Here is a 24,620-nt window from a genome sequence, read left to right as displayed (position 1 = left end):
TTTTGAGCACTGCAAGTGTTTTTAACCCAAAATTCCCTCCCAACAAGAGGAATGTGCTTCTCCAGCATCAAATCAACCATCTCCTCTGTCTTGATGCAGGTTACCCACACTGAGGTGCATGGCTCCTCCTTTTTTGGTGGAGTTCTGGGCATTGGATAGAAAATATACACCCAGCTATGTACTGGAACCAGGCAAACCCAGATAAACAGACATAGATACATAGAAAGACACAGCAGCAGATATAGAAATATATGAATATGAATGTATCAAGTCGGTAAGGTCATACATGGCATCAGTGGGATCAACCCAACTGCCCAAGGCCAAATTTCACCTTGGCAGCAAGAGTTGCTTCAGAATATGCCTAAAAAACCTGACTGGTGTGAAGTGGGTTTGTTTTTTTTAAAAACCACACAAAGCCTGAAAATAGCCAGTGTGGATACATTTCCTGCCCTATTTGCTGGTGATGTTTCATCTTTATATGTACAGAAATAGGTTTTTCCTTCCCAAAATTTTAGATTCTTTTTCCTTCATCTGGCTCAATTTCTCTACTCCTGATAGATCCTTACACCCATTTTTATGCAATTTAATGCAATGGGGGTTTGTTGGTGCACCTCAGCATTTGTTTAGTCCAAAAACTGAAATAATCCCAAACATTGTTTGGGTTATTGGGTTCTTGTGAGTTGTTTGGGTTTTTTTGATTGCTTGTCCCAGAGCAATTTCTGTTCTTGACTACAGGTTATTGCAAAATGAGTTTAGCAATATGCAAAAGGGGGGCTTTGCCTGGCCTCCAAATTTTTTGGAGGGCATTCTGCAGACTCTTGTTTTAAGGATGTTAAAAAACTCTTCACCACAAGTTGAAGTTGGGTACAAACATGTGAGATTTTACTTCATGTTCAAATCTTCTCTTGCCTTTTTAAAAAAACAGTAGTTCTTGCACCTAGATAAGTTTTGCTAGTTCTTCCCTTTGTGATATCACCATTCAAAATCCCCTCCTTGACACCTGCAATACTTGGAAAAAGGAGCCTATGAATTGCCTGATTTTGCTTCTTTTTTTTAGGGATGGAAATCCCTCTTCTACAAGTCCCAGGGGACACAGACCTCTCAGAGGAGTTGTTTTGCTGTTTACATCATCAGAGGTACACAGAATTCTCTCTCAGACCTTGAAAATCTGTTTGTGGAGCATCAGGACAGTGCCATGAACTTGTCTACCCACGTTTGCCATGGAGACCATATGTGGACGCTCTTCTGGGCAAAATACCAGGATTTGGGGATATTTCCTGAGGTCCACACAAGAGAAATCCAAAGCAGAGTCTTCTGATGCACCATCCAGCAGCAATGGATACAGCAGGAAATCTGAGTTGATATGGCAGGGAATCCACCAGAGACAGTCCAAGTGTTCCAAACTGTTGAGATCCATGACCTTTTCCATAACTTTTTCCATGAAGTTTTCATTCTGCCCTGCTCCTAGGACATGAGCTGGCCATGACACTTCAAACCAGATGGTGGCAGACAAGCATGCTGACACTACTGTACGTTGCACTGTGGAGCAGTAATTCCTACAGAGACTGCAACTTTTGGGGCACAAACCAACCAATAATCTCAGTTGTTTTCAGGAACCTTGTTGACCCCATGGGGGTTGTGTGGGATAAAAAGGGGCAGGGAGGTTATTCTTACAGGGGATCTTCTGGAAAATGTCTCCAAGAAGGTGCTGGAGAAGGTCTCAAAAGGTCTGTGGAAAACCTTGCCAAGATGGCCAGCACTACAGAGCCCCAGAGACATGGTGGTAGATCTTCATTTGTTCCTCACCCCCTAACTTTTCAACACCCCCCAGAAATCATCTGCCAAGCCCCAGCTGCCTATACCAGGTTGTCCAGCTCGGGGTCGTCGCTGAAGAAGGGCTTGTGTTCCTGCTCCTGCTGGTGGACAAAGTTCTCGATGTCAACATCGAAGCTGGCTGAGGTGATGCACTCCGAGCCCTGCGTGGCCTGCTCACACTTCTCAAAGAGCAGCGTCAGCAGCGGGAACAGAGGGTGCCTGCAGAGGAAAAATGAGAACACCCATAAGGCCCCCTGTTTTGGGTCTCCCATGTCCATCTTTACCCATCCATCCATCCCTCCATCCATCCATCCATCCATCCATCCATCCATCCATCCATCCATCCATCCATACATCCATCCATCCCTCCATCCATCCATCCATCCATCCATCCATCCATCCATCCATCCATCCATCCCTCCATCCATCCATCCATCCCTCCCTCCCTCCATCCATCCATCCATCCATCATCCATCCATCCATCCATCCATCCATCCATCCATCCCTCCATCCATCCATCCATCATCCATCCATCCATCCATCCATCCATCCATCCCTCCATCCATCCATCCATCCATCCATCCATCCATCCATCCATCCATCCCTCATCCATCCATCCATCCCTCCATCCATCCATCCATACATCCATCCCTCCCTCCCTCCATCCATCCATCCATCCATCCATCCATCCATCCATCCATCCATCCATCCATCCATCCATTCACCCATTCCCTCCCAGTCCGTAAGAACCTGGTCATGCAAACCTCACTCCCAAGTCACACTGGAAGTGGACCCTCTTGATCTCTTTCAACAACAACAACAAAAAAAAAGCTTAAAAATTGTACAATTCACTATCTCCTCCATCAGGCTTGTTCCATGGTGTTTTCCATCATTGCACCAAAGTCAGCATTTCCTAAACAGGCAAAAAGGTAAAGTCTTGGACATAGCCAAGATGTCCTGGAGCCATCTGCTGTCCAAGTGGCTTTTCCTTTCAAGGATGGACATTAGCACCTGCTCATGGATGGTAATATTTCACCTCAAAATGTCTTTTTGGTTGGAGTTGATGGATGGGGACTTCTATCTGCCTGCAGAATCCTATGGATCAACCTTGTTATGGGCTCTTTGCACCTCTGACAAGTCCACAAAGATGGGTCAAATCCCACTTCTTTCTTACTGTGAGCTCATCTTGAAAACAAAGATTTATAGCTCTTCCTGAAACCCAAATCTCTCCAATGATGATGCAATATAAAATGCAAACACACAAACAGCACCAAAGCTCGTGGACAATACAGGGGTGAAGACCACGGCTTAGGGCAAGCCTCAACGAGCCCCTCCAGCTGTGCAAATTCAAATCAAAAATGTTTTATGGAGTCTTTCCAGGCAGAAATGCAAAATGCTCCTGCAGGAATGGCCTCTCACAGCACTCCAGTTACCCGAGCACAATGGGATTGGCTCCACCATTTTATCTCCAAAAGATGGTCCAAAAGATGATTATGAATCACCTCCTGACAGCCTCTTTGAGCCGGAGTCAGGCGAAGGGGTTAAACCCCTTGGCTAAGTCTTCATTTGCAGCCGCTAATACCACAGCATATTATAGTTTAATCTGTCCTGATCCTGGTTTAATGCAAGATTCACCGAGGCTGGAGCAGAGAGTGGTGAGGGGGGGAAATCATTTCATAATTTCAGTCACCCCGCTGGAGCTTAGCCAAGGGATATGAAAGGCAAATTCCAGGCGGAAAGTTGAATTATTGGGACTTATGAACGGTGCCACCGCAGCAGGTGCCTGCTGCCATTTCCAGAGCTGCTCCAACAATTAGGAGCAGAGGTATGGAATTACCCCAAGGATGGGGGTGTGGGGAGGGAAAAGGGGGTTGCAGCCCCTGAGATATTTGAGCCCCTTTTCTTTGAGGGATGGCATTAAGGCCAGCATCACCCCGTGCTCCTCAGTATTGACAATGGGGAAAACGCTGCTCTGGGCCCCCAGAAAAGGTTTGGGGCTGGCAGAGAGTAGGAGGAGGAAGGAATATGGCTGAGGCGACAATGGTTTGCTTTTCAGCTGAAAATAAAGTGGAATAAAAAAATTTAAAACCTAAGAGAAAATAAAAAAACCAAAGCGGAATCCAATTCGATCAAATCCACCAATAAGTAAAAATAAAATTAAATGGAACAAAACAATTAAATAAACACCAAATAAGATAAAATAACATTAAACAAACAAAAAAAAATCCCAAATTTAAAATATCTATATTTTTAAAAATGACAAAAACAAACACAAGGGGAAATCAGGGGGCCAAGACCCCTAGGGATGGGTTAAAGGAGGACCAAGGGCACCCTCTGAGAGCAGTCTCGAGGAATGCTGGAATTTGGGGGTTTGCCATGAGCTTTATGCCAAATTATTGTGGAATTTGGTTTGGCTTTTTTTCATTTTTGTATGGAAAAAACCAACCCAAACCACGTTTTCCTTATTTCCAGCCTTTCCATGCTCACACCATGCAAAGGAAAGGACGGCCCACCACAGCAGGTGGAGGTTGTGGCATAAAAATTAAGAGCTGGAGCCCTTTTTTGCCATAAAATTTGCAGTGGGGGGAATAGATGGATATCCAGGGTGCACAGGGGAATCAGGAGGATTTTCCTCACTGTGGGTGTTACAGAGGAGGAAAATCACCCCTATGGCACAAAGAAGAGTTTTGGGGTAGAAAAATCTGCTTTTAGTGATTTAGTTTTGAAAAAAAAAAAACTTGGTTTGTTTAGTTGGGTTTTTTTTCTGCCAGGGAATCCTCCAAATGAAAGGGCTGAACCAGCCCTGACATTTTCCTGCAGGAGAGAGGTCGTTTGCAGCCACTAATAAAAAGGATTCGACACGGGCTAATAAAGAGGAATGAATTCCTCTAATGGCCTAATTTCCCACCTTCAGCCGAGCCAGCAGCACAGCGGGCATGTCACAACAGGAATTTTATTTTTTTTTCACCCCTTTTCCCCTGAAAAACCCTCAAACAACCCAAAGCAAAACAAAAAAAAAAACCCAAACAATAAAAAATAACCCCACAAAAAAACCCCCCATCAAACTTAATGCAAAGAAATCCACTTGGAAAAACCCAATTTGTGGTGCTTGGGTGGTTTAAGCATCATTTCCCTTCAGGAGCATCATCTTCTCTGGTCCAAAATCCATTGGGAAGTCCCAGCCCCACTGTTGCATAAAGTCAAGAAAACACTTTAGCTGGGAGAAAATTGCAGCTGAGCAGTGGCACTGCTGGACCAGTCCCTGCCAAGCTGCTCCCACACCAACAAGGGTGGGGAAGGATTTATTTTTTCCCCTTTTTTCTATTTTTTAACGGGTGATAAACCTCCTGGTAGGGCATAAAAGCCGGCAGGGTGACTTGTCCATGGGTTTTTATATTTCCCATCACATTTTCCCAGCAATTCCCTCCAGCTTGATCGACTGATGCTCACAGCCAATGCCTTCTGCCTTGGTGCAATTATTGAAAATTAACAAAAAATCCATTGGTTTGGGTGGAGGGAAATGGACCTGGGAGGGCTAAGAAAAATCCTTGTGTGCTTTTGATACCTAATGACATACACAGCATCCATTTGAACCACTGGATAGGGAGATATTCAGCAAAAAAAAAGTTAATTTTATGCATATATATCATGTACTGCATAAATATACAGTAGGATATATTTGTTTTATATAAAAATATATTTGTGGGGTTATTTCAGTCAGTACCCAAAATTAAGCATCCAGGTTTGGGCAATAAGTGCACACATGGAGCTGGACAACAATTTCCCCCCAGTTTTCTGGAGGAATACCTCCCACAAGGTGTTTTTTCCATGTCTTTGACCTTCCAATTAAGGCTGTGAAAACTCCAAGGTGGGGTGGGGTTTGTTTTCTTCCCTTTATCCCACAAATGCTGCAGAACTCCTCAAGGAAGGGCAAAAAAAAAGGTATTTTTGTCCTCAAATGGCTTCTTTTGCTTTGAGGAAATCATTTCCATCACTGAGAGGCCTTCAGTGAATAATCCTTGGTGTTTTCCTGGGAAAGAGTGAGTTTATCCCATCCTTTCATCCACTTTTTCAGACCTTTCAGCCTTGTAATATTTGATATTTGGAGGGCAAATATTTTATTTCCTTCAAGTCTAGCCTGCAATTTTTTGGTTCACAAGCCCCCACAGCCCTGGTCATTGATAGGTTAATCCTAAACCTTAAACTTTAATCCTAATTATATTAGAATATTGTTACTCTTGCATCATTGCTCTACGATTTGTAAATTATCACATATCACTTGTATAATTACATATTACTTATATAATTATACTATTTACATAATTAAAACAGTACTTATAGCAGTTATACAATAACGTTACTGCATATATTAAAATATTATGTATTATTATGCCCAAATTGACAAAAAATGGACTGGAGGAGTCATCCATCACTGCCCACATCCTGCGCAGATGCAGGAACTGCACATTTCAGGTTAATGTGTGACTTCACTCCTTGTTCAGCCCCAAATCACAAGACTTTGCCCCCAAAAAGTAAATTTGGGGTTTTTTTGTAATATTTTGAGGGGGCAGAGATGCTGCAGAACAACATCCACGAAAGAGCTCCACCACCACACGTTACAATCAATGGTTATTATTGCTAAAAAGGAGCTAATTGCTAATTCCCCCCTTCCCGTGTGTTAATTAATGCATTAGAAGAACAGCAGATTAATAATGCATCATAACAACGAATGCATCAAATAACTGATGCATTAATTAATGCATCGCCGAACTGATGCAACAACCCACAATAATGCAATAATTGATGCATTCCAACAACGAAGACATTAATTAAAAGGCATTAATGAATGCAATTATCTTGCCTCACCTGTAGACAGCCCTCTTGTCGGCCTCCAGCTGTGCCTGGGGGTCGCCGCCCGCTGACGGCACCGGCGCGTTGGCGGCTGCCGCCGGCGTGGTGAGGTGCACGGGCTGGGCTTTGGTGGGCTGCTGGGCTGTGGCTGTCATCTGGGGAGGGCAGGGGATAAAGGAAAGAGGGAAAAGAAATGTGGAATAAAATCCAATAAAATGAGAGCGGGGTTTGTTGTGCTTTCCTGATGGGTTTCGCGGTGTTCCGCGCAGGATTTGGGGAGTTTGGCATGCAGCATTCTAGCTTTTGGTGGGCTGTGGCAGTCATCTGAGGAGGGCAGGGGATAGAGGGGAAAAAAAATGTGAAATAAAATAAAATAAAATAATAAAATAAAATAAGAACAGAGTTTGTTGTGCTTTCCTGACAGGTTTTGCAGCATTCTGCGCAGGATTTTGGGAGTTTGGGATGCAGCGCTCTAGGCTTTGCTGGGCTGTTGGGCTGTGGCTGTCATTTGAGGAGGGGATAAAGGAGAGAGGGGAAAAAGAATGTGAAGTGAAATAAAATATAATAAAATGAAAACAGGGTTTGTTGTGCTTTCCTGATGGGTTTCATGGTGATCCGCGCAGGATTTGGGGAGTTCAGGATGCAGCGTTCTAGGTTTTGGTGGGCTGTGGCCTTCATCTGGGGAGGGCAGGGAAAAAGGAGAGAGGGGAAAAAGAATGTGAAATAAAATAAATACAATACAATAAAATAAAATAAAATAAAATAAAATAAAATAAAATAAAATAAAATAAAATAAAATAAAATAAAATAAAATAAAATAAAATAAAATAAAATAAAATAAAATAAAATAAAATAAAATGGAAACAGGGTTTGTTGTGCTTTCCTGATGGGTTTCGCAGCGTTTTGCGTGGGATTTGGGGAGTTCGGGATGCAGCACTCTAGGCTTTGCTGGGCTGTGGCTGTCATCTGGGGAGGGCAGGGGATAAAGGAGAGAGAGGGGAAAGCAATGCGAAATAAAATAAAATTTAAATAAATAAACAAACAAACAAAACCAGGGTTTGTTGTGCTTTCCTGACAGGGTTCGCGGTGTTCTGTGCAAGATTTGGGGAGTTCGGGATGCGGCGTTCTAGGCTTTGCTGGGCTGTGGCTGTTATCTGGGGAGGGCAGGGAAAAAGGAGAGAGGGAAAGAAGAATATGAAAAAAAAGTTTTAAAAAAATTAAAAATTAAAAAAAAAAAAACCGGGGTTTGTTGTGCTTTCCTGACGGGTTTTGCAGTGTTCTGCATGGGATTTTGGGGAGTTCGGAATGCAGCGCTCTAGGCTTTGGTGGGCTGTGGCTGTCATCTGGGGAGGGCAGGGGATAAAGAACAGAGGGGGAAAAAAATGTGGAATGAAATAAAATAAAAATAAAATAAAATATAAAATATAAAATAAAATAAAATAAAATAAAATAAAATAAAATAAAATAAAATAAAATAAAATAAAATAAAATAAAATAAAATAAAATAAAATAAAATAAAATAAAATAAAATAAAATAAAATAAAATAAAATAAAATAAAATAAAATAAAGTAAAATAAAACCAGGGTTTGTTGTGCTTTCCTGATTGGTTTCGCAGCATTCTGCACAGGATTTTGGGAGTTTGGGATGCAGTGTTCTAGGCTTTGGTGGGCTGTGGCTGTCATCTGGGGAGGGCAGGGGATAAAGAACAGAGGGGGAAAAAAATGTGGAATGAAATGAAATAAAATAAAATAAAATAAAATAAAATAAAATAAAATAAAATAAAATAAAATAAAATAAAATAAAATAAAATAAAATAAAATAAAATAAAACCAGGGTTTGTTGTGCTTTCCTGATTGGTTTCGCAGCATTCTGCACAGGATTTTGGGAGTTTGGGATGCAGTGTTCTAGGCTTTGGTGGGCTGCGGCTGTCATCTGGAGAGGGCAGGGAATACAGGAGAGGGGGGAAAAACAATGTGAAATAAAATAAAATACAATAAAATGAGAACAGGATTTGTTGTGCTTTCCTGATGGGTTTCATGGCATTCTGAGCAGGATTTTGGGAGTTTGGGATGGAGCGCTCTGGTGGGGCAGGTAAAACACACCCAGGCATTTTATCTTTGCCTGGAAAGAGAAGGTTTAGATTTTTACAATTTTCCCCAACTTTTCACCCATGGAAATACAGGAAAAAACTCCCACCATCTTTATTGCGTGGGGTAATTTAGGCAGGGAAGTTTCACACAAGTCCCAGATTAAATCAGCTGCAGCACCGTGGTTTGCCAAGAGCCCTTTCAAGGCAGGTATTACTGTCTAGACAGAGTCATTTTCAATTTTATCCCCAAATTAGGTGAGCCTCTTCCAGCTCAATGAGTCACCTCAGAGCAGAGCTGGGAGAAGCCAGCCAAAAAAAATCTAATTTTTTTGGTGCCCATGCCCAAATCACCCAACATTAGCCCCAATGGGAATGTGAAATAAATCACCCTGACTACAAACATTGTGCTTGTTTTAAAAACAGCCATGATTTTAGGTAAATATGGATTTTTAAGATGGGAGATGCGCTTGTGCTCCTGTGAATCCCTGAGCATCCTTCCAACACCTTCTGGAACAGGGCAACACCTATTTAGGGGCAGTTTTCACTTTAAAATAAAAATCTGAATTACTCATTGTCAGACTTCAGACAGGTCCAACCTGGCCTTTGCATTATCAACACAAGATTCCATTAAAAAAAAAATCAGGGAGAATTTGAAACAACTGGGATGCATCAGCAGCACCCCAAATCCAGAGGTTTCAGCCTAAAATCCCAGTGAAAAACTGTTGCAAAGTGGTTGGTTTGCCTGCCTGTCTGCTGAAATGTGTGAAAAAATTAGGATTTGCCTATTTTTACCTGTAAATGTTCAGTCTTCCCTTGAGGCACAGAGCAAAAGGAAGCTCTGGTTCTTGCTAAACGTTATATATATATAGTTTATTATACATAATTTTAATTTTTGTATAATGTTATATTTATATAAAAATTATATCTAATTTTATATATAATATATAATTTTACATATAATTTATTTATTATATAATATAGCATTGCTAAATATTATATATATAATTAATTTATTTGTCTAATACATTTATATCTTCCTGTTTGTTTTTGATATAAATAATATTTTTATTTATTTGTCTGATATTTTTATATATATTTCTATATATATATAGAATAATATATAAATATTATTATATAAAATGAATAAAAGATACATATACTTATATGTATATTTTATTTGTCTAATATATTTTTAAATTTATTTGTGATTGTTAATATATAAAAATGTTCATATAAATAATTGTGTCATTATTGGTGTAAATGCAATATGTATATTTATACAAAAATATGTAAAACTTCATAAACCCAAGCTGGACCAAAATCATGACACCTTTTGCTTTTAAAATGTTTGCCTTTAATATCTCCTGCCTGACCTTTTGCTGTCGCTTTTTTTCCATTTTTTTTTTTTCTTCTTTTCAATCTCCTTTATTGTTCATAACTCCAAAGTTGGGCTCCAGCACCTGCAAATTCACTTGGCTCTATTTAATTTCCAGCTCTCCCCACAGGTTCAATTTCTGTCCCTCTTCCCCTCCCTGGTGCTACAGAAATGAGAGAAATTTGGGCTTCACTTCCCCTCCTGATCACAGCAGTTGGGATTTCTCCTTTTTTCCCTCCCATTTTCCATTTAAAACCAAAAATGCAGCAGATTTTGGGATAATCCACTGAATATCTCTTCATCTTTTTTCCCTTTTTTTTCTCCCTATTATCTCCATGGAAAATTACATTTATGCAGGGAAAAATGGCTTTTCCTCCCAACCTTTTCCCTATTTTCCCTTTTTATCCTCCCCCCATCATCACACTTATTTACCAGGATTCCAAAGCCCTTTTTGCATCCTGCCAAGTTGAATATTTCCAGCCAAGTCTGCAACTAATTGAGCTATTACCCCAAAAAAAAAAAAATATAAAGCTTCCTTTGGGGCTGCTCTGAAGCCATTACCTCACCTTGGACTAAAGAAAAGAACAAAAAATAAGTAAAAAATAATTCCAAGTCTATGGAAAACGAGGGGAGAAGATGCTGAGATGGGGGGGTTTGCAGCTGAATAGGAAGGAGGGGGAAAAATGGAGCCAAAAATGAAATTTAGGGGAGCAGGTGGGGAGGGAAAAGGCAGCAGGTTCCTGGTAGTGGGAAATAGGAGGAAATATTTGGGTGTAAAAGTTGTAAATTTTGATAAAAAAACACAGGTGGGTTTCGGTTTGCTTTCTTTTTCCCATGGAAAATGGCCAAAAATAGTTGGAGGAGGAGGGAGAAAAGGTAAATGGGAAAGGAAAATAAAAAGCACAAAAAGTTATGTTTAAAAAACAGCAAAAAAGTGAAGAAAAAATTATAATGGTCACAATAATTATGTAAACTGTTCAAAATCTGTTAGAATATGTTTCAAATATGTTCAAAATGTGTTTACAAAGATATTGAAAAGTAAAGTTTTAAAAGGTTACAAATATGTTCAAATATGGGAAAATCCAAAAATGTTTTATAAATATGCTAAAAATGTATTTAAAATGCAGAAAAATGTAAAAAATACATTACTAAAAATCCAAAATGCTTTAAAATGTAGAAAATACATTACAAATACAATACAAAAATACAAAATACAATACAAAAAAGAGATGCTAAAAGGTTGAAAAAAAAATTAAATTCTGTTCAAAATATCCTTAAAATACGTTTTAAATATAGAAAAGATAAAATTTAAATAAATTAATTAAATAAATTAAAATATATATGTCTCTGTTATAATCACCAAAAAAGCACTTTTTATGGGGAGGAGGGGAGGAAGAAAGATACTTTTATCACTTTCTGTGTTGAAAAATAGAAAAAAATCAACTTCTCCATTTGATTTTTAATTTTTTTCAAAATATATTTATAGAGTAATTGCATTATTACAATTATTAGTAATTGTATTGTTAGAAAATACATTGATAATGTATTTATTTATTGCTCATTTTTGTCCCTGTTGTAACCACTCGGGGGGAAGATGCTTTTTATCACTTTCTGTGCTGAAATTCATTAAAAATTAACCCAATTTTTAACAACACTTTTTCTTAAATATATTTTTAGAATAAATAAATAAATAAATAAATAAATAAATTAGTTAATTAATTAATTAATCCCCCTTCCTCCCTTTTTTGTCCTTCTTGTGACCACCTAATAAATATTTTTTTGGAAGGGCAAAGCTGCTTTCATCACTTTCGATGCTAAAAATACCTATTTTTAAAAAACCTCTTTTTTCCATTGAAATGGCTGAAGATTCTTCCTCAGCTTTTAGTTGTCCTTCATTACAGAAAACTGATTTTAATGCAGATTTTAATTTTCAACAGGTAGAGAACTCCATGAGATCACGCTTGGTGTGAAAGATGCTCCATGTTCCGCTCCTTTAACAGATTCCAGGGATTAATGAAGCATTTTTTCCTTCCAAAAATCAGCTTTTCCCATCATTTCTGCTTCATTTTTGCTGTTTCTGACACTGAGGGTGACAGCTTGCACAGTCTCTGCTGTAAAACAGAGAAAAGCTCCCCAAATCCCTTTTTTTAGCACTTTTCTCCCCCAAGTGCTTCCCTTGACGAGGAGGAGCTCATTGTAGCTCTGATAATCAATAATTTTTCCATTTATCCACTCCTCCCCGTTTCTTCCCCACTTTTGGAGAGAAGAAATTTGTGCCATTTGCTTTTCCAATCCCTGGAAATCCCAAATTTTCAGGTGAAAAGTTCACAGCAGCCCAAAAAAAAAAAAAAAAAAAAAAAAAAAAAAATCAATTCTTGGCTGCAGCTTTTCCTTCCAAACCCACTAAACGCTCGAGCAATTTTTTACCTCCTTGATAAGGTAAAAAAAAAGGAAGGATTTGGTCAGCAAAGCTCCTGAGGGTGCCCAAAATTCAATATATTCAAACAGGGGGCAGAGAAGGGACAAGGAGGGAGAAGGGAGAGGGGAAATCTCCAAAGGATGCCAGGGAAAATGTGGCTATTTTTAAAAAGTCCCTTAAATTGCCCATTAGGACTCAAACGGTGCCGTGGCTCCCCCGCTGTGTAAGCGAGAAAAGGGAAAAAAAATTTGGAGGAAGAAAAAAAAAAACCAAAAAACCCCAGCCCTACTCAAGGCAGAGCAGCGAAGCGAGGAAATGATGACACAGAAGTTGGAGGAGCCATAAAACCCCAGCGAGTGTCGTTTGTGAGGAGTGACCTTTCCCCACCGAAGGGAATGAGGAGAAAGGAGACACGGGTGGCTCCAAGGGGGCGTGTAAAATTTAATTTTAAATTCAATTTATTTATTTTAGCTTGCAGAGGACAGGCTTGGGGGGGTGAGATTTTTGGTGGGTTTTTCGTTTTCTTTCTTTATTTTTTCTTTTTTTCTTTTTTTTTTTTCATTTGGGTTTTTTGTTTAGTTTTTTTTTTTTTTTTTTGTGGGATATTTTTGTGGGTTTTTGTTTTGGTTTGGTTTGGGGTTTTTTTTTTGTTGGGAGGGGAGATTTTTCTGCTTTCACAAATGAGAAACGCAGCAAGTAAGGAAAAGCTTGAAATCTTCCACATGAACACAAAAAAAAAAAAAAGCTGCTTTGAACAGGGAGCTGGCTCAATGCACAATACAGATCACCCCTGTTTAGTCATTGTAGCTGGGAAAGCAGAAATGTGATATAAATTTATCCCTAAAAAATCTCAGGATTTTTTAGAGGTAAATTTAGGCTTTGAGGTGCAGGACCACCTCCAAAATCCATTTTTTAGGCTTCAAGGTGCAACACCATCCCCCAAATCCATCCTCAACTCCCAAGTCCAGCCCTCTGGGGTGCTCCAGAAGAGTTTCTCTTAGACAAACTCCTCTTTTTGTAATAATTTGACTCCATAATGATGCTTGAAAAAGTTATTTGGCTGCTTAGAGCACCATTGGAGATGAAATCTTCTATCTCCCCTGCCACAGGTTATTAAAAAATGCCATTGAAATAAATCAAAGGCCATTCCTATGACTAAACTGTCCTGGTTCAGTTAAATATTTCGTCTTTCTAGCTAATTCACCTGCTGGTGGCAACCATGCCACTGTGCCAGCTTTCCAAGAAGACCCAAAGACCCCAAAATCACAGAATTTAGAGAATCACAGAATCACTGGGTTGGAAGAGACCTTCAAGATCATTGAGTCCAACCTCAACACCTCAACTGAACCCTGGCACCCAGTGCCACATCCAGGCTTTGTTAAACACACCCAGGGATGGGGACCCCACCACCTCCCTGGGCAGAACATTCCATTCTTTCAGTAAAAAACCATTTTTCTGACATCCAACCTAAATATCCCTTGGCACAGCTTAATACACAAGCCAAAAAAAGGGAAAAACCCCCATAGTTTAACCCAAAATCTTTCCATCTTGCAGACTGACTGAAGAGGTTTTAATTCTGCCAGTTCTGAGATGAATGCTCTGGGGTGAAATATTTTGTAATGGGCGTTATTTGGGAAATCAAGGTAATTAATGCAGGAGCTGGGGGTCCTGGGGGGTCTGGGGGACACTCACCTGTGGGGTGTCCTGGTAGGGAGGAGGAGGCACTGTCTGAGTGGCCATCATGGTCAGAGCTGGTGCAGGGGAGACATGGTGCATCCTGCTTGGGACTCACATCGAGAACCTGCGGGCAGCAGAACAGAGCTCTGGAGTACCAGGGATGTCCCCACCCCTGAAAAACCCCACGGGAAGGGAAGGAGAAATGAAAGGCAGAGAGGAGAGGTGGCATTCCTCACACTGCCCTCTGCCGCACAGTCCCTGGAAGAAACTCAAGGTGGTTTGATGAGCCTTGTTGTGATTTGATGGTTTTTTGAGTTTTGTGATTTTGGATAAGGAATGCATTGGAGGGGAAGAGAAGCAGGTCACTGGCAGGGAGATCTTCACTGGAGATGAGGCGCCACGAGTGAAACTCGGGATCTTTTCTCCTCTGTGAACTCTGGCACACTCAGGGCATTTTCTTCCCACCCCTCATGCCTAACCACACTGCCTAAATGGGGATTTCCATCCCCTTTCCAGCTATTCCTCTGTTCTGGAAGCAGAAAGATAAATACAAAACTTAACATTTTTAAATTATACACTAAACTGTCCCAGAATGATGTGTCTCTTTGCCTTTGGTCACCACAGAATCACATCCTCAGAAGGGACATCGAGAATTCAATGTGGAGATTCACCAACATATTTAATATATTTATTTATTTATTATTTTATTTAACATGTTCCTGTTAGAGTGCTGTGCACTCTAACCTAGCTGCCTCCTGTGCTGAGGTGACTGACCCCCATGATGATTGAATGCACAGAAATGTGGAAATTCTTGTTTGATTTGAGCCAGGGAGCAAACCTGGATTTTGCACAGCCCATAAACTGAGGAGATGGTTCTTGCACTGCCTCCAACCTCTCTGAAAGCTGCTGCTTTCTCCAAAATGCAGTTATCTGGGAGGAAAACAGACTAATTTTTTTGTATCTTCAGGTCCAAAGGAGATGGAGAAAAAAGAGGGGCACCAGGAAGGGACAAATTTGTTGTGGAGCACTTGGCTGGGAAAAGTCCCCAACAAATAGACCTGATGGTAGATGTGACCCAAAAGCAATTCTTGGTCCTGAAAATACCTTTTATCCCACTCTTCCACTGCAGCTGTGTGGTTGCTTTAGAAAGAAAAGCCAATCATCTTGCCTGAATTCTTAAAAAACTCTGTCCTGTCCTCTCTATGGCTCAGAGCACTGGTTTGGGCCAACTCACAAAGTTGCCCAAAAAAATTCCTGTGACCTCCAAAGGACATTTCTTCTTGAAAAGAAGAAATTTCTTCTTTCAGAAGAAAGACATTTTTTCTTCTTCTGAAGAAGAAGACATTTCAATGTCAAAGAAGACATTTTTATTTTCTCCTTTCTGTAAGAGGTGGCACCTCTCCAAGGATCTCCCCATTGTGATGCACTGACTTTCCCCTTGGCTTCTTGTCTGGGGAAAAACCATGGCACCACCCCATGAGGAAATGCAGGAAGTTATGAAAGTCCCCAGATATTGTCAGGGAAAATAACCCAAAACCAGTGTCAGCACTGCTTTCACCACAAAATGGCAGGAAGAGGCAAGGAAAAGGAAAAGAGGCACTGATGAGCTCAGCCAAAACTGAGGCACATTTGGGAATGTTTGTGAAAAATTTAGTCTGCTCTATGAGGTTGTTTTGGGGGAAGAGGTGCAATATTCTGATTTTCTCGAGGCTTCAGGCTTTGCCAGGCACTAAGTTCACAAATGCACACATCCAAATGGAAAGCCAAGTGCTTGGGATGAGCATCAACAACCCTTCTTTATTTTGCATGAATAAATGAGGTTAGTCTTTCTTATACTTTGCACAAATATGGATAACCCATGAACTGAATACTAAGAAATCACACCCGAAATCCTGTGCATTGTGAAGGTAAATCAGGGTTCTTCCCTCACACAGACCTCTAGCCGTGAGGATATTGCATTTATGGGATTAAAATGACGCTTTTCATCTTTTTCCTCCCAACAGCAAAATAGCAGGAGGCAAAATTATCTGCTCCTGAGTGAACTCACAGCTTAAAACCTTTGATGTCCAATGTCAAACTCAGCTCACAGCTGCAGGCACACAAATATCCCTGTCCTTGGGGGGCAACACCCAGGGAAAAACCACCCCACCAGAAAGAGAATTTCAGCTGGGGAAAAGCAGAATTTAGCACTGTGACAGTCTGGACATCTGTGTGGGAAGCTAAAAAAAAAAAAAAAAAGACATTGCTATTTTGGGAAAAATATCCTGCTTGGCATCTATTGTTCCTGCCAAGAGAGATCCTACAGCCAGCACGTGGCGATTTGCTGGGGGGTGTGAGCTTCTTGGGTGAGTCTATTCCCAGAAGGTGGCAGCCCAGAGCCCCATTTAATTGCTGAATAATGTCTAAGCTGCTCAAATCAAGCTGTTCATTGAGGTTTACGGGTGATGATTTGTTTGGAGAATAGGACTGACAGCTAAATGTGGGGGGCAAAAAAAGGGATAAAAGTGGGAGACAGCTGTTGCCAATAGCAGTATATTTATTTATCTTGGGGGAAACAAGCGCACTCAGGCACTGTAAATATGCAGAAAATGTCTGGTGGCCACAGGAAAAGCTGGACAGGTGTTTCACGTGGGAGCCCCAGCCATGAATCTCAGGATAACAGGGCAGAGCTGTCAGCCCCATGGATTTATCAGCAGCCAGCACAGGGAAGGGTTGAAAGCTGCTATTACATGCATTAACCCTTTCTTATTTTTGTATTTTTGTTTTATACATTAATCCCTTCTCATTCCCTTCCTTCCTTCCTTCCTTCCTTCCTTCCTTCCTTCCTTCCTTCCTTCCTTCCTTCCTTCCTTCCTTCCTTCCTTCCTTCCTTCCTTCCTTCCTTCCTTCCTTCCTTCCTTCCTTCCTTCCTTCCTTCCTTCCTTCCCTTCCTTCCCTTCCTTCCCTTCCTTCCCTTCCTTCCCTTCCTTCCCTTCCTTCCCTTCCTTCCCTTCCTTCCCTTCCTTCCCTTCCTTCCCTTCCTTCCCTTCCTCCCTCCCTCCCTCTTTCTTCCTTTCTTCCTTTCTTCCTTTCCCCCACTTCTTAAATCAATTTTTGATTTTTACTATGGACATCCAGATAATGGAAGGAGCAGAGCATCACCAAACCCCTGCCAGCTCCTCCCAGCCCACCTCAAGAAATGTTCAAATCCTGGGTGAAGAGAGAATTCTGGGGATCTGGAGGGCAGGGAGGGCAGGAATTGCAGCCAGCTCCTGGGGGATTTGCACAGAAGAAAGAAATGGTGAGCAATAAAAACCCATAAAGGCTCTTTCATTTCCGGAAGCAGCAGTACTTCACATTTTGGCAGTGACTTGAGATCAAAGTATCCTAAATTTCCTTATGAAATAAAATTATTTCAGCTATCGCTGAAATGTTGCCGTTACTTTGGAAATGTATTTCCCGAAGAGCTTGTGCCTATCTAAAAGACTCTCAGATTTATAGGCTGGGTTTTTTTACCAGCAATATATTACATCCTTTTTCAAGGAAAAATAATTAAAGACTAAGTTGAAAAGTTGGGGTTTTTTTCCATCATGCCTTAAAATACCAAAGTATTGCCAGTCACCCTCCAGGTGAACATGACCTCCTTGATTAATAAAACAGCCATAAACCCATATTAGATGGTCAGGGCTGGTCAGAATTGGGGCTGAATGAAAAAAAAAAATTAAAATCCCTTTTATGGACTCTACATCAGTGTTTTCAAAGCAAAATGTTAATACTCAGTCTGTAAAGCACAACTCTTGTTTCTGAACCAATGGGAAAATGAGGATCACTTTTTTTAGCTTATTGAGAGGCTTCTGCCCCACAGCAACACATGCAATTGATAATGGAGGATTCCACAAGAAAAATCAGAAAATCAACTTCTCAGTCCTTTCTTCTCCACCTGAAGCATCAAAATAATTAGAGATACTTAAGGATTTTTTTTACCAGCCATGGAAGGTATTTTTTCTGTTTTAAGGGAAGATTGCCTTTTCTGAGGGGATTTTTTGAAGAGGGGAAGCTGTGAGATCCCCAACGATGCCGTGTCTGTCACACTCTCTCCACAGCAGGCTGAGAGGTTTTTATGTCACATCTTCACAGAGGGCTTGTGCAGGCTGGAGTTTATGATATATGCACTCAGCTAAGTGAAAATGAAGAAATACAGCAGAGGAGGGATGGAGAGGGTCCTCCAGAGGACAATCCATCTCACCCTGAGCCACCAGGGCAGGCTCGCCCTCCAGAGGTGATGCCAACTCTTGATTGCCCATAAAGTGAATTAAGAGTGACCCTCTCCTCTTGAATGTCTCATTTCTATCAACAAATCTCCACCTTTTTCTGCCTGTTTTTACCAAAATTACCCTGAAAGATGAACAGCAGGTTTTCATGTCGTTACATGAAGTCCTTTATGCCACCTCGAGCTTGTTAAAAATAAACCAAGTGCTATTAAATGGTCAAAACCAGAAAATAATCCAATTTTTTAAGACATTACCCATTCTTGGCTACTCCTTCACATTCAAGGTTGCTTCCAAACTTGTTGCTTATGTAACACTTCATCTGGGGAGATCAGGAACATTTGTGCCATCAAATAGCTTTAATTTTTTTTTAAGAATATAGCATAGCCAAATTTCCTCAATCCAGTTCCAGGAGGTTTTCTTGCACTGGGAGCATCTTTTGCTCTTGGCCATGATGCTGGTTTTACTAAATGCCTTTACTCCATACCCTCCCAGTATCCTGTTATCAGTTATTGCCTGGTAAAAAAAGGAGGAATTGAGTTTGTGTTTCTGCTGCAAGGATGGGTTAAAGCAAATAGTGACATGACATTGCTGTAGAACAAAGTCTAGACCAGACTTTTCTGGTTTTCTCCTTAAAAAACCAATTGGTCAACACATAAGCACTGGGACAAAAGGGAGAGGGAAACACCCTGTTGGACAATGCCAAAAAAAACCTTGCCAAAGGAGCATTTATTTATTTAATATTTTCACCTAGGCATTTAAATTCTTTTTGTTTAATATTTACATGCATTTATTTATTATTTGTATTTATTTAATTAATATGTCCCAATTCTCCTCCCAAGTTCATCTCCATAGAAAGGATGGAGCTGGTTCAGTGGATTTCTGATGAGAACAACAATTACTGCTAAATATTCCTCTCCTCTCCAAAGATACCCATCTCTGAAAGGCTCCAGGGATATCTCTGCAACATAAACATGAGAATAAAACCTGCAAGAGCCAGTCAGAGCTTTAGCAGACAAGGTTAATGTACCTTGAACAGCATCATTAAACAACTTTGCTCATTTTTTTAAGTGGAGAGCTGAGATACCTACATACATTTTAAAGTGTTATTTTTATAGGGGAAGACCATTAAAGCACCTTCCAAAACAAACTGGCACAGGGAAACATCAAAGAAGCTTCTTCAAAGTAACCTGAGAATACTTGAATTTTGTGCAAGCCAGCCCTCTGCCCGAGAAAAGTTCCCAAAAGAGCAAGTTGTGATTTTTTTTTTTTTCAGCAAATCAAAAATCTTTGAAGTGAAGCATAGCTGAGGAACCCCAAAAATGTTGAAACTTCCTCTTGCTGGGCATGAAATGTCAAAAGAAAAATAATTCTGATTGTCTTGTAAAAAATAGGGAGCAGATGAATGTTTTAACAGTTGAGAACAATCTCAAATTAATTGAGAACAAATAATGTCCAAAGTCTGAAGTCTTGTCCTGTGCTTTCAAACCTTGGCTTGTGCTCTTCATTCTCCATCTCATGGAGAGTGATGAGTCAGGAATCAGCCACTGAGCACCCACATTTCCATCCTGCAAACACCAAATCCCAACCCCACACTGGCCATGAGAAGGTCACAGAATCACAGAATGATCTGAGCTGGAGAGGACCCACAAAGATCCTCGATTCCAGCTCCTGGCCCTGCTCAGGACCATCCCCAAGAGTCACACCACACACCTGAGGGGATTGTCCAAAGGCTTTTTGAGCTCTGCTGGCCTTGAGCCATGCCCAGTGCCCTGGGGAGCCTGTTCCTGTGCCCAGGCACCCTCTGGGTGAAGAACCTTTCTCTAATACCCAACCTGAACCTGCCCTGGCACAACTTCAGGCTTTGGGTCCTTTGGGTTCCTGTGGGTCCTGCCCCTGGGCACCACAGAGCAGCAGTCAGGGTTTGCCCCTCCTCTCCCCCTTGCAATATTTGCAATATTTGTGAATTCTACAAACTTCTGCCCCAAGACCAAAGGTGACATCAGCTCTGTTGCTTGAGTAGCTGAGAACAAACACACTCAAAAACTCTCTTGCTCTGCAAAAATTAAACCATTATTCAAGTTTTTCCAGTCCAAACTGACACCCGCAATCCTTCACCAGTGTCCTGGTTTCAAAAAGGACAGAGTGAATTTTTACAATAGCTTGGAGGGGGGCTTGACCAGACATTATTATTATTATTATTATTATTATTATTATTATTATTATTATTATTATTACTATTACTATTGCCAGGGGCAGGGGAAAGGGACTCTCTCTCTTCTGAGAAGGAGGGAATTCATTCTCCTGCAGCAAGCATGAAGGATAGAGCAATGTGCTAATGCTGGTTCTGACCAGAGGGAGCTCTCTGGGGGCATGGCTGCGGTCAGGTTAAGCTCTGTGCTCTCTTTTGTGCATTTTTGTTATTTGCATTGCTGCTGCTACAAGTTCATTTTCTTATCTCATTGCTGTTTCCAGTAAATTGTTCTTATCCCAACTGTTCTTATCCCAACCCCTCTTTGCCTTTTGTGCCTCCAATCTTTTTTTCTACAGGGCAGGAGAAGGGAAGCAAGTGAGCTGCATGGAGTTTTGGAGATTTGGGGAGGGGCACTAACTTGGGGAATACAGTTATTGAATAATAACCAATTTCTCTGCCTCTGCAAATATCACAAAGTGCAAAACAGACCAATGCCAGTGCAAGACCCACCTGCAACCTCAACACTGCCAACAATTCTGGCACATATCCCACCACAAACCGAGGACTTTTTGTAAATGTTGCTGCAGTCCATGAACACCCCATAATCAATACTGCAATTCTCCGTATTTTTAGATTTCAATTTAATTCCTTTCTGGGGTGTTTGTTTTGCAACTCAAATCTCACCGTATTTATGTAAATCTCCCAAAACCCCCATGAGTAAACATGGACATATACCTGTTTTTTTGTGGACTTGCTAAAAACAGCAGAGTGAACCCAACTGCAGAAACACAGGTGAGGTGTGAGACTCCCTGACTGGGAAAGTCAGGAAAGCAGCAGTACCACACTACACCAAATAAAATCCTCCCTTAAATCTGCCTCATTTCTTGCTGTATCCTGCTATCACACTAGGAAATTTTCCCCTTGGGAGGGGGAAAAACTCCCTCTGGAGCCCCATAAGGTAGATAAACCAGAGTTCTTGACTCACTGAGTTTTCATTTCACATCCCTCTCTTGCAGCTCTCTGGCTCCTCCTGGTATTGTCTTCTCCCTGAATTTCCTATGTAAAATGTAAAATTCCCTATGAAAAATGACTCTGCTGACCAGAAAACAAAAATAAGGTTTTCCTTGAGGCATGTCAGGCTTTCTGGCATCTAGAGGGAGCTGTCCCTGTCCAAACCCCGAGCCAAGGCACTAAAGATTGAGATGGGAACACCTTGATTAATCACCACAATTGAAACATTTTTCATTTGCCCATGTGAAAACAATTTTTGGGCCATATTTCCAGTCTCAATGATGAAAGAGAAGTTTGAAATATGACATGGTGATTTATAAGGAATTATAATGGGTTTCAAACTCCTTTAGTAATGCTTAATAAGACTGTCTTCTCCATTTACTCCAAATGGGAGTAAATCTCAGCCTGGTCTGAACTCAACAGGATGAGGAAATTGGGATCAAAAAAGGATTGGAAAGTGTTCACGGTGTGAGACAGATATGTTAAATTTTTTTTCACGACTTTTTTTGCACAATGACAAAAGGTATGGCCTGGCCTCAGAGGTGCATCTTGTGGCCATAGGGGCTTCTGGAGAAGGAAAGCTGAAATAGTTTGGTGCCTGGAAACTGAGGGCTCTAACACACAGTGGGGAAAGCCAAGGGAAACCAAGTTGCTCCTCAGAAGCCTTCAGGTAATTTCTATCATTAACCACTTAGAGTGATTACAGCTCAGTGTTCCAGAAGGTCATTGAATGGACACCCACCACCATCACATCCTCCTGTGCCTTTCAAGAAAGGTGTCTGCACCCTGTTGGCACAATTTGCTGAGCAGTTCTGGTTTGATTTCCTTGCTGGAGAAGCTTCCAGCACTTTGTGGCCTCACAGCCACAGCTCCTCCAAAGAGAGCAACCCAACCCACACAAATCACATGGCAGGGCACTGAGCACTTTTGATGCCTTGAGATTTTAGCCTTTATATTTTCCAAATCCTGTGCTGCATTAGTGCATAACTAACTCCATATGAAGCGTCAGCTCCTGTCTTCACATCTTGGTCAGACAAAACAATTCCTCTGGGCCTGGAACCCAAGGACACCCAACAACCTCAGGACCAGAAAAGTATAAATAAAGGTGAATTGGGGAGGAGCAAACTAGGGGAATGAGACTTCATTAGCTGACACTGTAATTGAAGAATTAACCCCTGATATGTAAATGGATGTTCCAGATTGCAATGCAAGATGTTTTCTATTACCATCTGTATGGCAGATTACCTTTGTCACGTGGGCAGTTTTCCTCATCTCTCTCTTTGAGTGACCACAATCACTCCTCCCTCGGGAGGGGACACCTGCTGATAACAGCTATTGAATGTCCCTGCATGGCTGATAAGAACTGCAGCATCCCATTGGGAGATGTGAGCCCAGAGGGAGGAGCCAAGCATTCCTACCTGGATATAATCTGGAGATTCTGGAACACCAGCACGGCTTCTGCACTGGATTCCCCAGAGGAACAGCAGCTGTCTCTTCTCCTGGATCTTCAGAGGAAGAGACTGCACCTTTCTCCAGGATCCCTGCTCCAGCAGAACCAGCCCTGACACTGCAGGAGGGCTGAGCCACAATTCCAATGGCACTGCTGCCAACAGCCTGACCCACAGGGTGTCAGGTTGGGTTCTGACTCTGTCAGTGTTGTTCTAGTGTGCTGCATTGTTTATTTTATCCTTTTGTTTTCTTCCCTATTAAAGAACTGTTATTTTCTGCTCCCATATTTTTGCCTGAGAGCCCCTTAATTTGAAATTTATAGCAATTAGGAGGGGTGGGGAGGGTTTACATTCTCCATTTCAGTGGAGGCTCCTGCCTTCCTTAGCAGACTCCTGGCTTTCCAAACCCAGACAGTGGACCAAACTGAAATCTGCCTGAAAAACTCTGACCACTGTCCATGCTGGGTGCAGCCTCTGGGAGGCTCTGACTGTCCAAGGTGTGTCTGTTAAAGGCCTTTCACAAATTCCCACTCTATTCTCTTAACTGTCTGGCCTCTGTTCTAGGCAGCCACTCCAAGGCATCACTTTTACTCACTTTGAAATACAGATTGGAAGAAGGGCACCAAGCAGGGAGGATCCCCCCAAAAAATGTCATTGTGGTGACCCCAATCCCCCCTACAGCCAGCAAAAAAGTAATTTCAACATGAACCCAACCTGCACCTTTATCAGAAAGGGGTGAAATCAGGCTGAGGAGATTTTCATCACTTCCTTCATCATGTGTTTTTTTTGGGCTGAGGCAGGGACACCAGCAAGAAACAAAGGGCAGCCTAGGGGAAATAATCCTGCCCCTGCTGGCTGCTTCTTACTAAAACGGGAGGGGACTTCTTACTTTACTTCTTACTTTTTACTTCCTTTACTCCTTACTTTACTTTCAGAAGAGGCAAGACTCAAAAGAAAAGACTCAAAGAAAAGATGCTCTGCTGGGCCATGGACCAAATGAAGAGTTTAGGTTTTTCCCTGAGAAGCCCCCACCTAAATATAACCACTGTAAAGTGAAACCAGGCACTTTTGCAGAATATTTACCCAAATTGAAGGGGCCACTCCCATTTTCAGTGACCAAAGATTTCTCTTTGCTCCTACAGGAGGGAAGTTGTAGCCAGCAGGGTTTTATTTTCTGTGTCACCTGCTGGTGTCCTGGTTTTGGCACGGATCAAGCACATTTGTCACTCTGTCAAGCCCTAATTTTAGTGATCAGGGTTGACTAAAGGACTGTGAAACCCTTGGTTTCATGTACATCTTATTTTAAGCTCTGCATTTCATTTATTTTTAGTTGGTGGCCATTTCTTTGCACCCTACTGCCGGCTGTGCCAAAATTTTGCAGTGATAACAACCTATATTTCAGAGTATTTTCACAAAAATATATCTGTGTTTTTCTCCAGGCTGCTTATGCCTTGTAGGGCTCTTAACAATATGTTATCTACACTTGAGCTTTA

At 41.3% G+C, this 24,620-nt stretch overlaps 1 protein-coding gene across 2 annotated transcripts in view; it reads right to left on the bottom strand.

The window, feature by feature from the left end:
* PKNOX2 (PBX/knotted 1 homeobox 2) overlaps window positions 1–24,620 on the bottom strand; it is a 107,779-nt gene that overhangs the window by 16,102 nt on the left and 67,057 nt on the right. For both annotated transcript variants that reach the window (XM_059488270.1, XM_059488271.1), the window contains exons 5-7: window positions 14,243–14,351; window positions 6,682–6,821; window positions 1,863–2,034 (exon numbers count right to left, since the gene is read on the bottom strand). In XM_059488270.1, coding sequence (XP_059344253.1) covers window positions 1,863–2,034; window positions 6,682–6,821; window positions 14,243–14,326 — 396 coding nt within the window. In that variant the 5' untranslated portion in view covers window positions 14,327–14,351. The remainder of the gene's footprint in view (window positions 1–1,862; window positions 2,035–6,681; window positions 6,822–14,242; window positions 14,352–24,620) is intronic.

Source organism: Ammospiza nelsoni, chromosome 24, assembly GCF_027579445.1.
Source record: "Ammospiza nelsoni isolate bAmmNel1 chromosome 24, bAmmNel1.pri, whole genome shotgun sequence".
NCBI lineage: Eukaryota > Metazoa > Chordata > Aves > Passeriformes > Passerellidae > Ammospiza > Ammospiza nelsoni.
The sequence above is the reverse complement of the archived record's forward strand: the minus strand, read 5'-3'. Positions and strand labels throughout refer to the sequence as shown.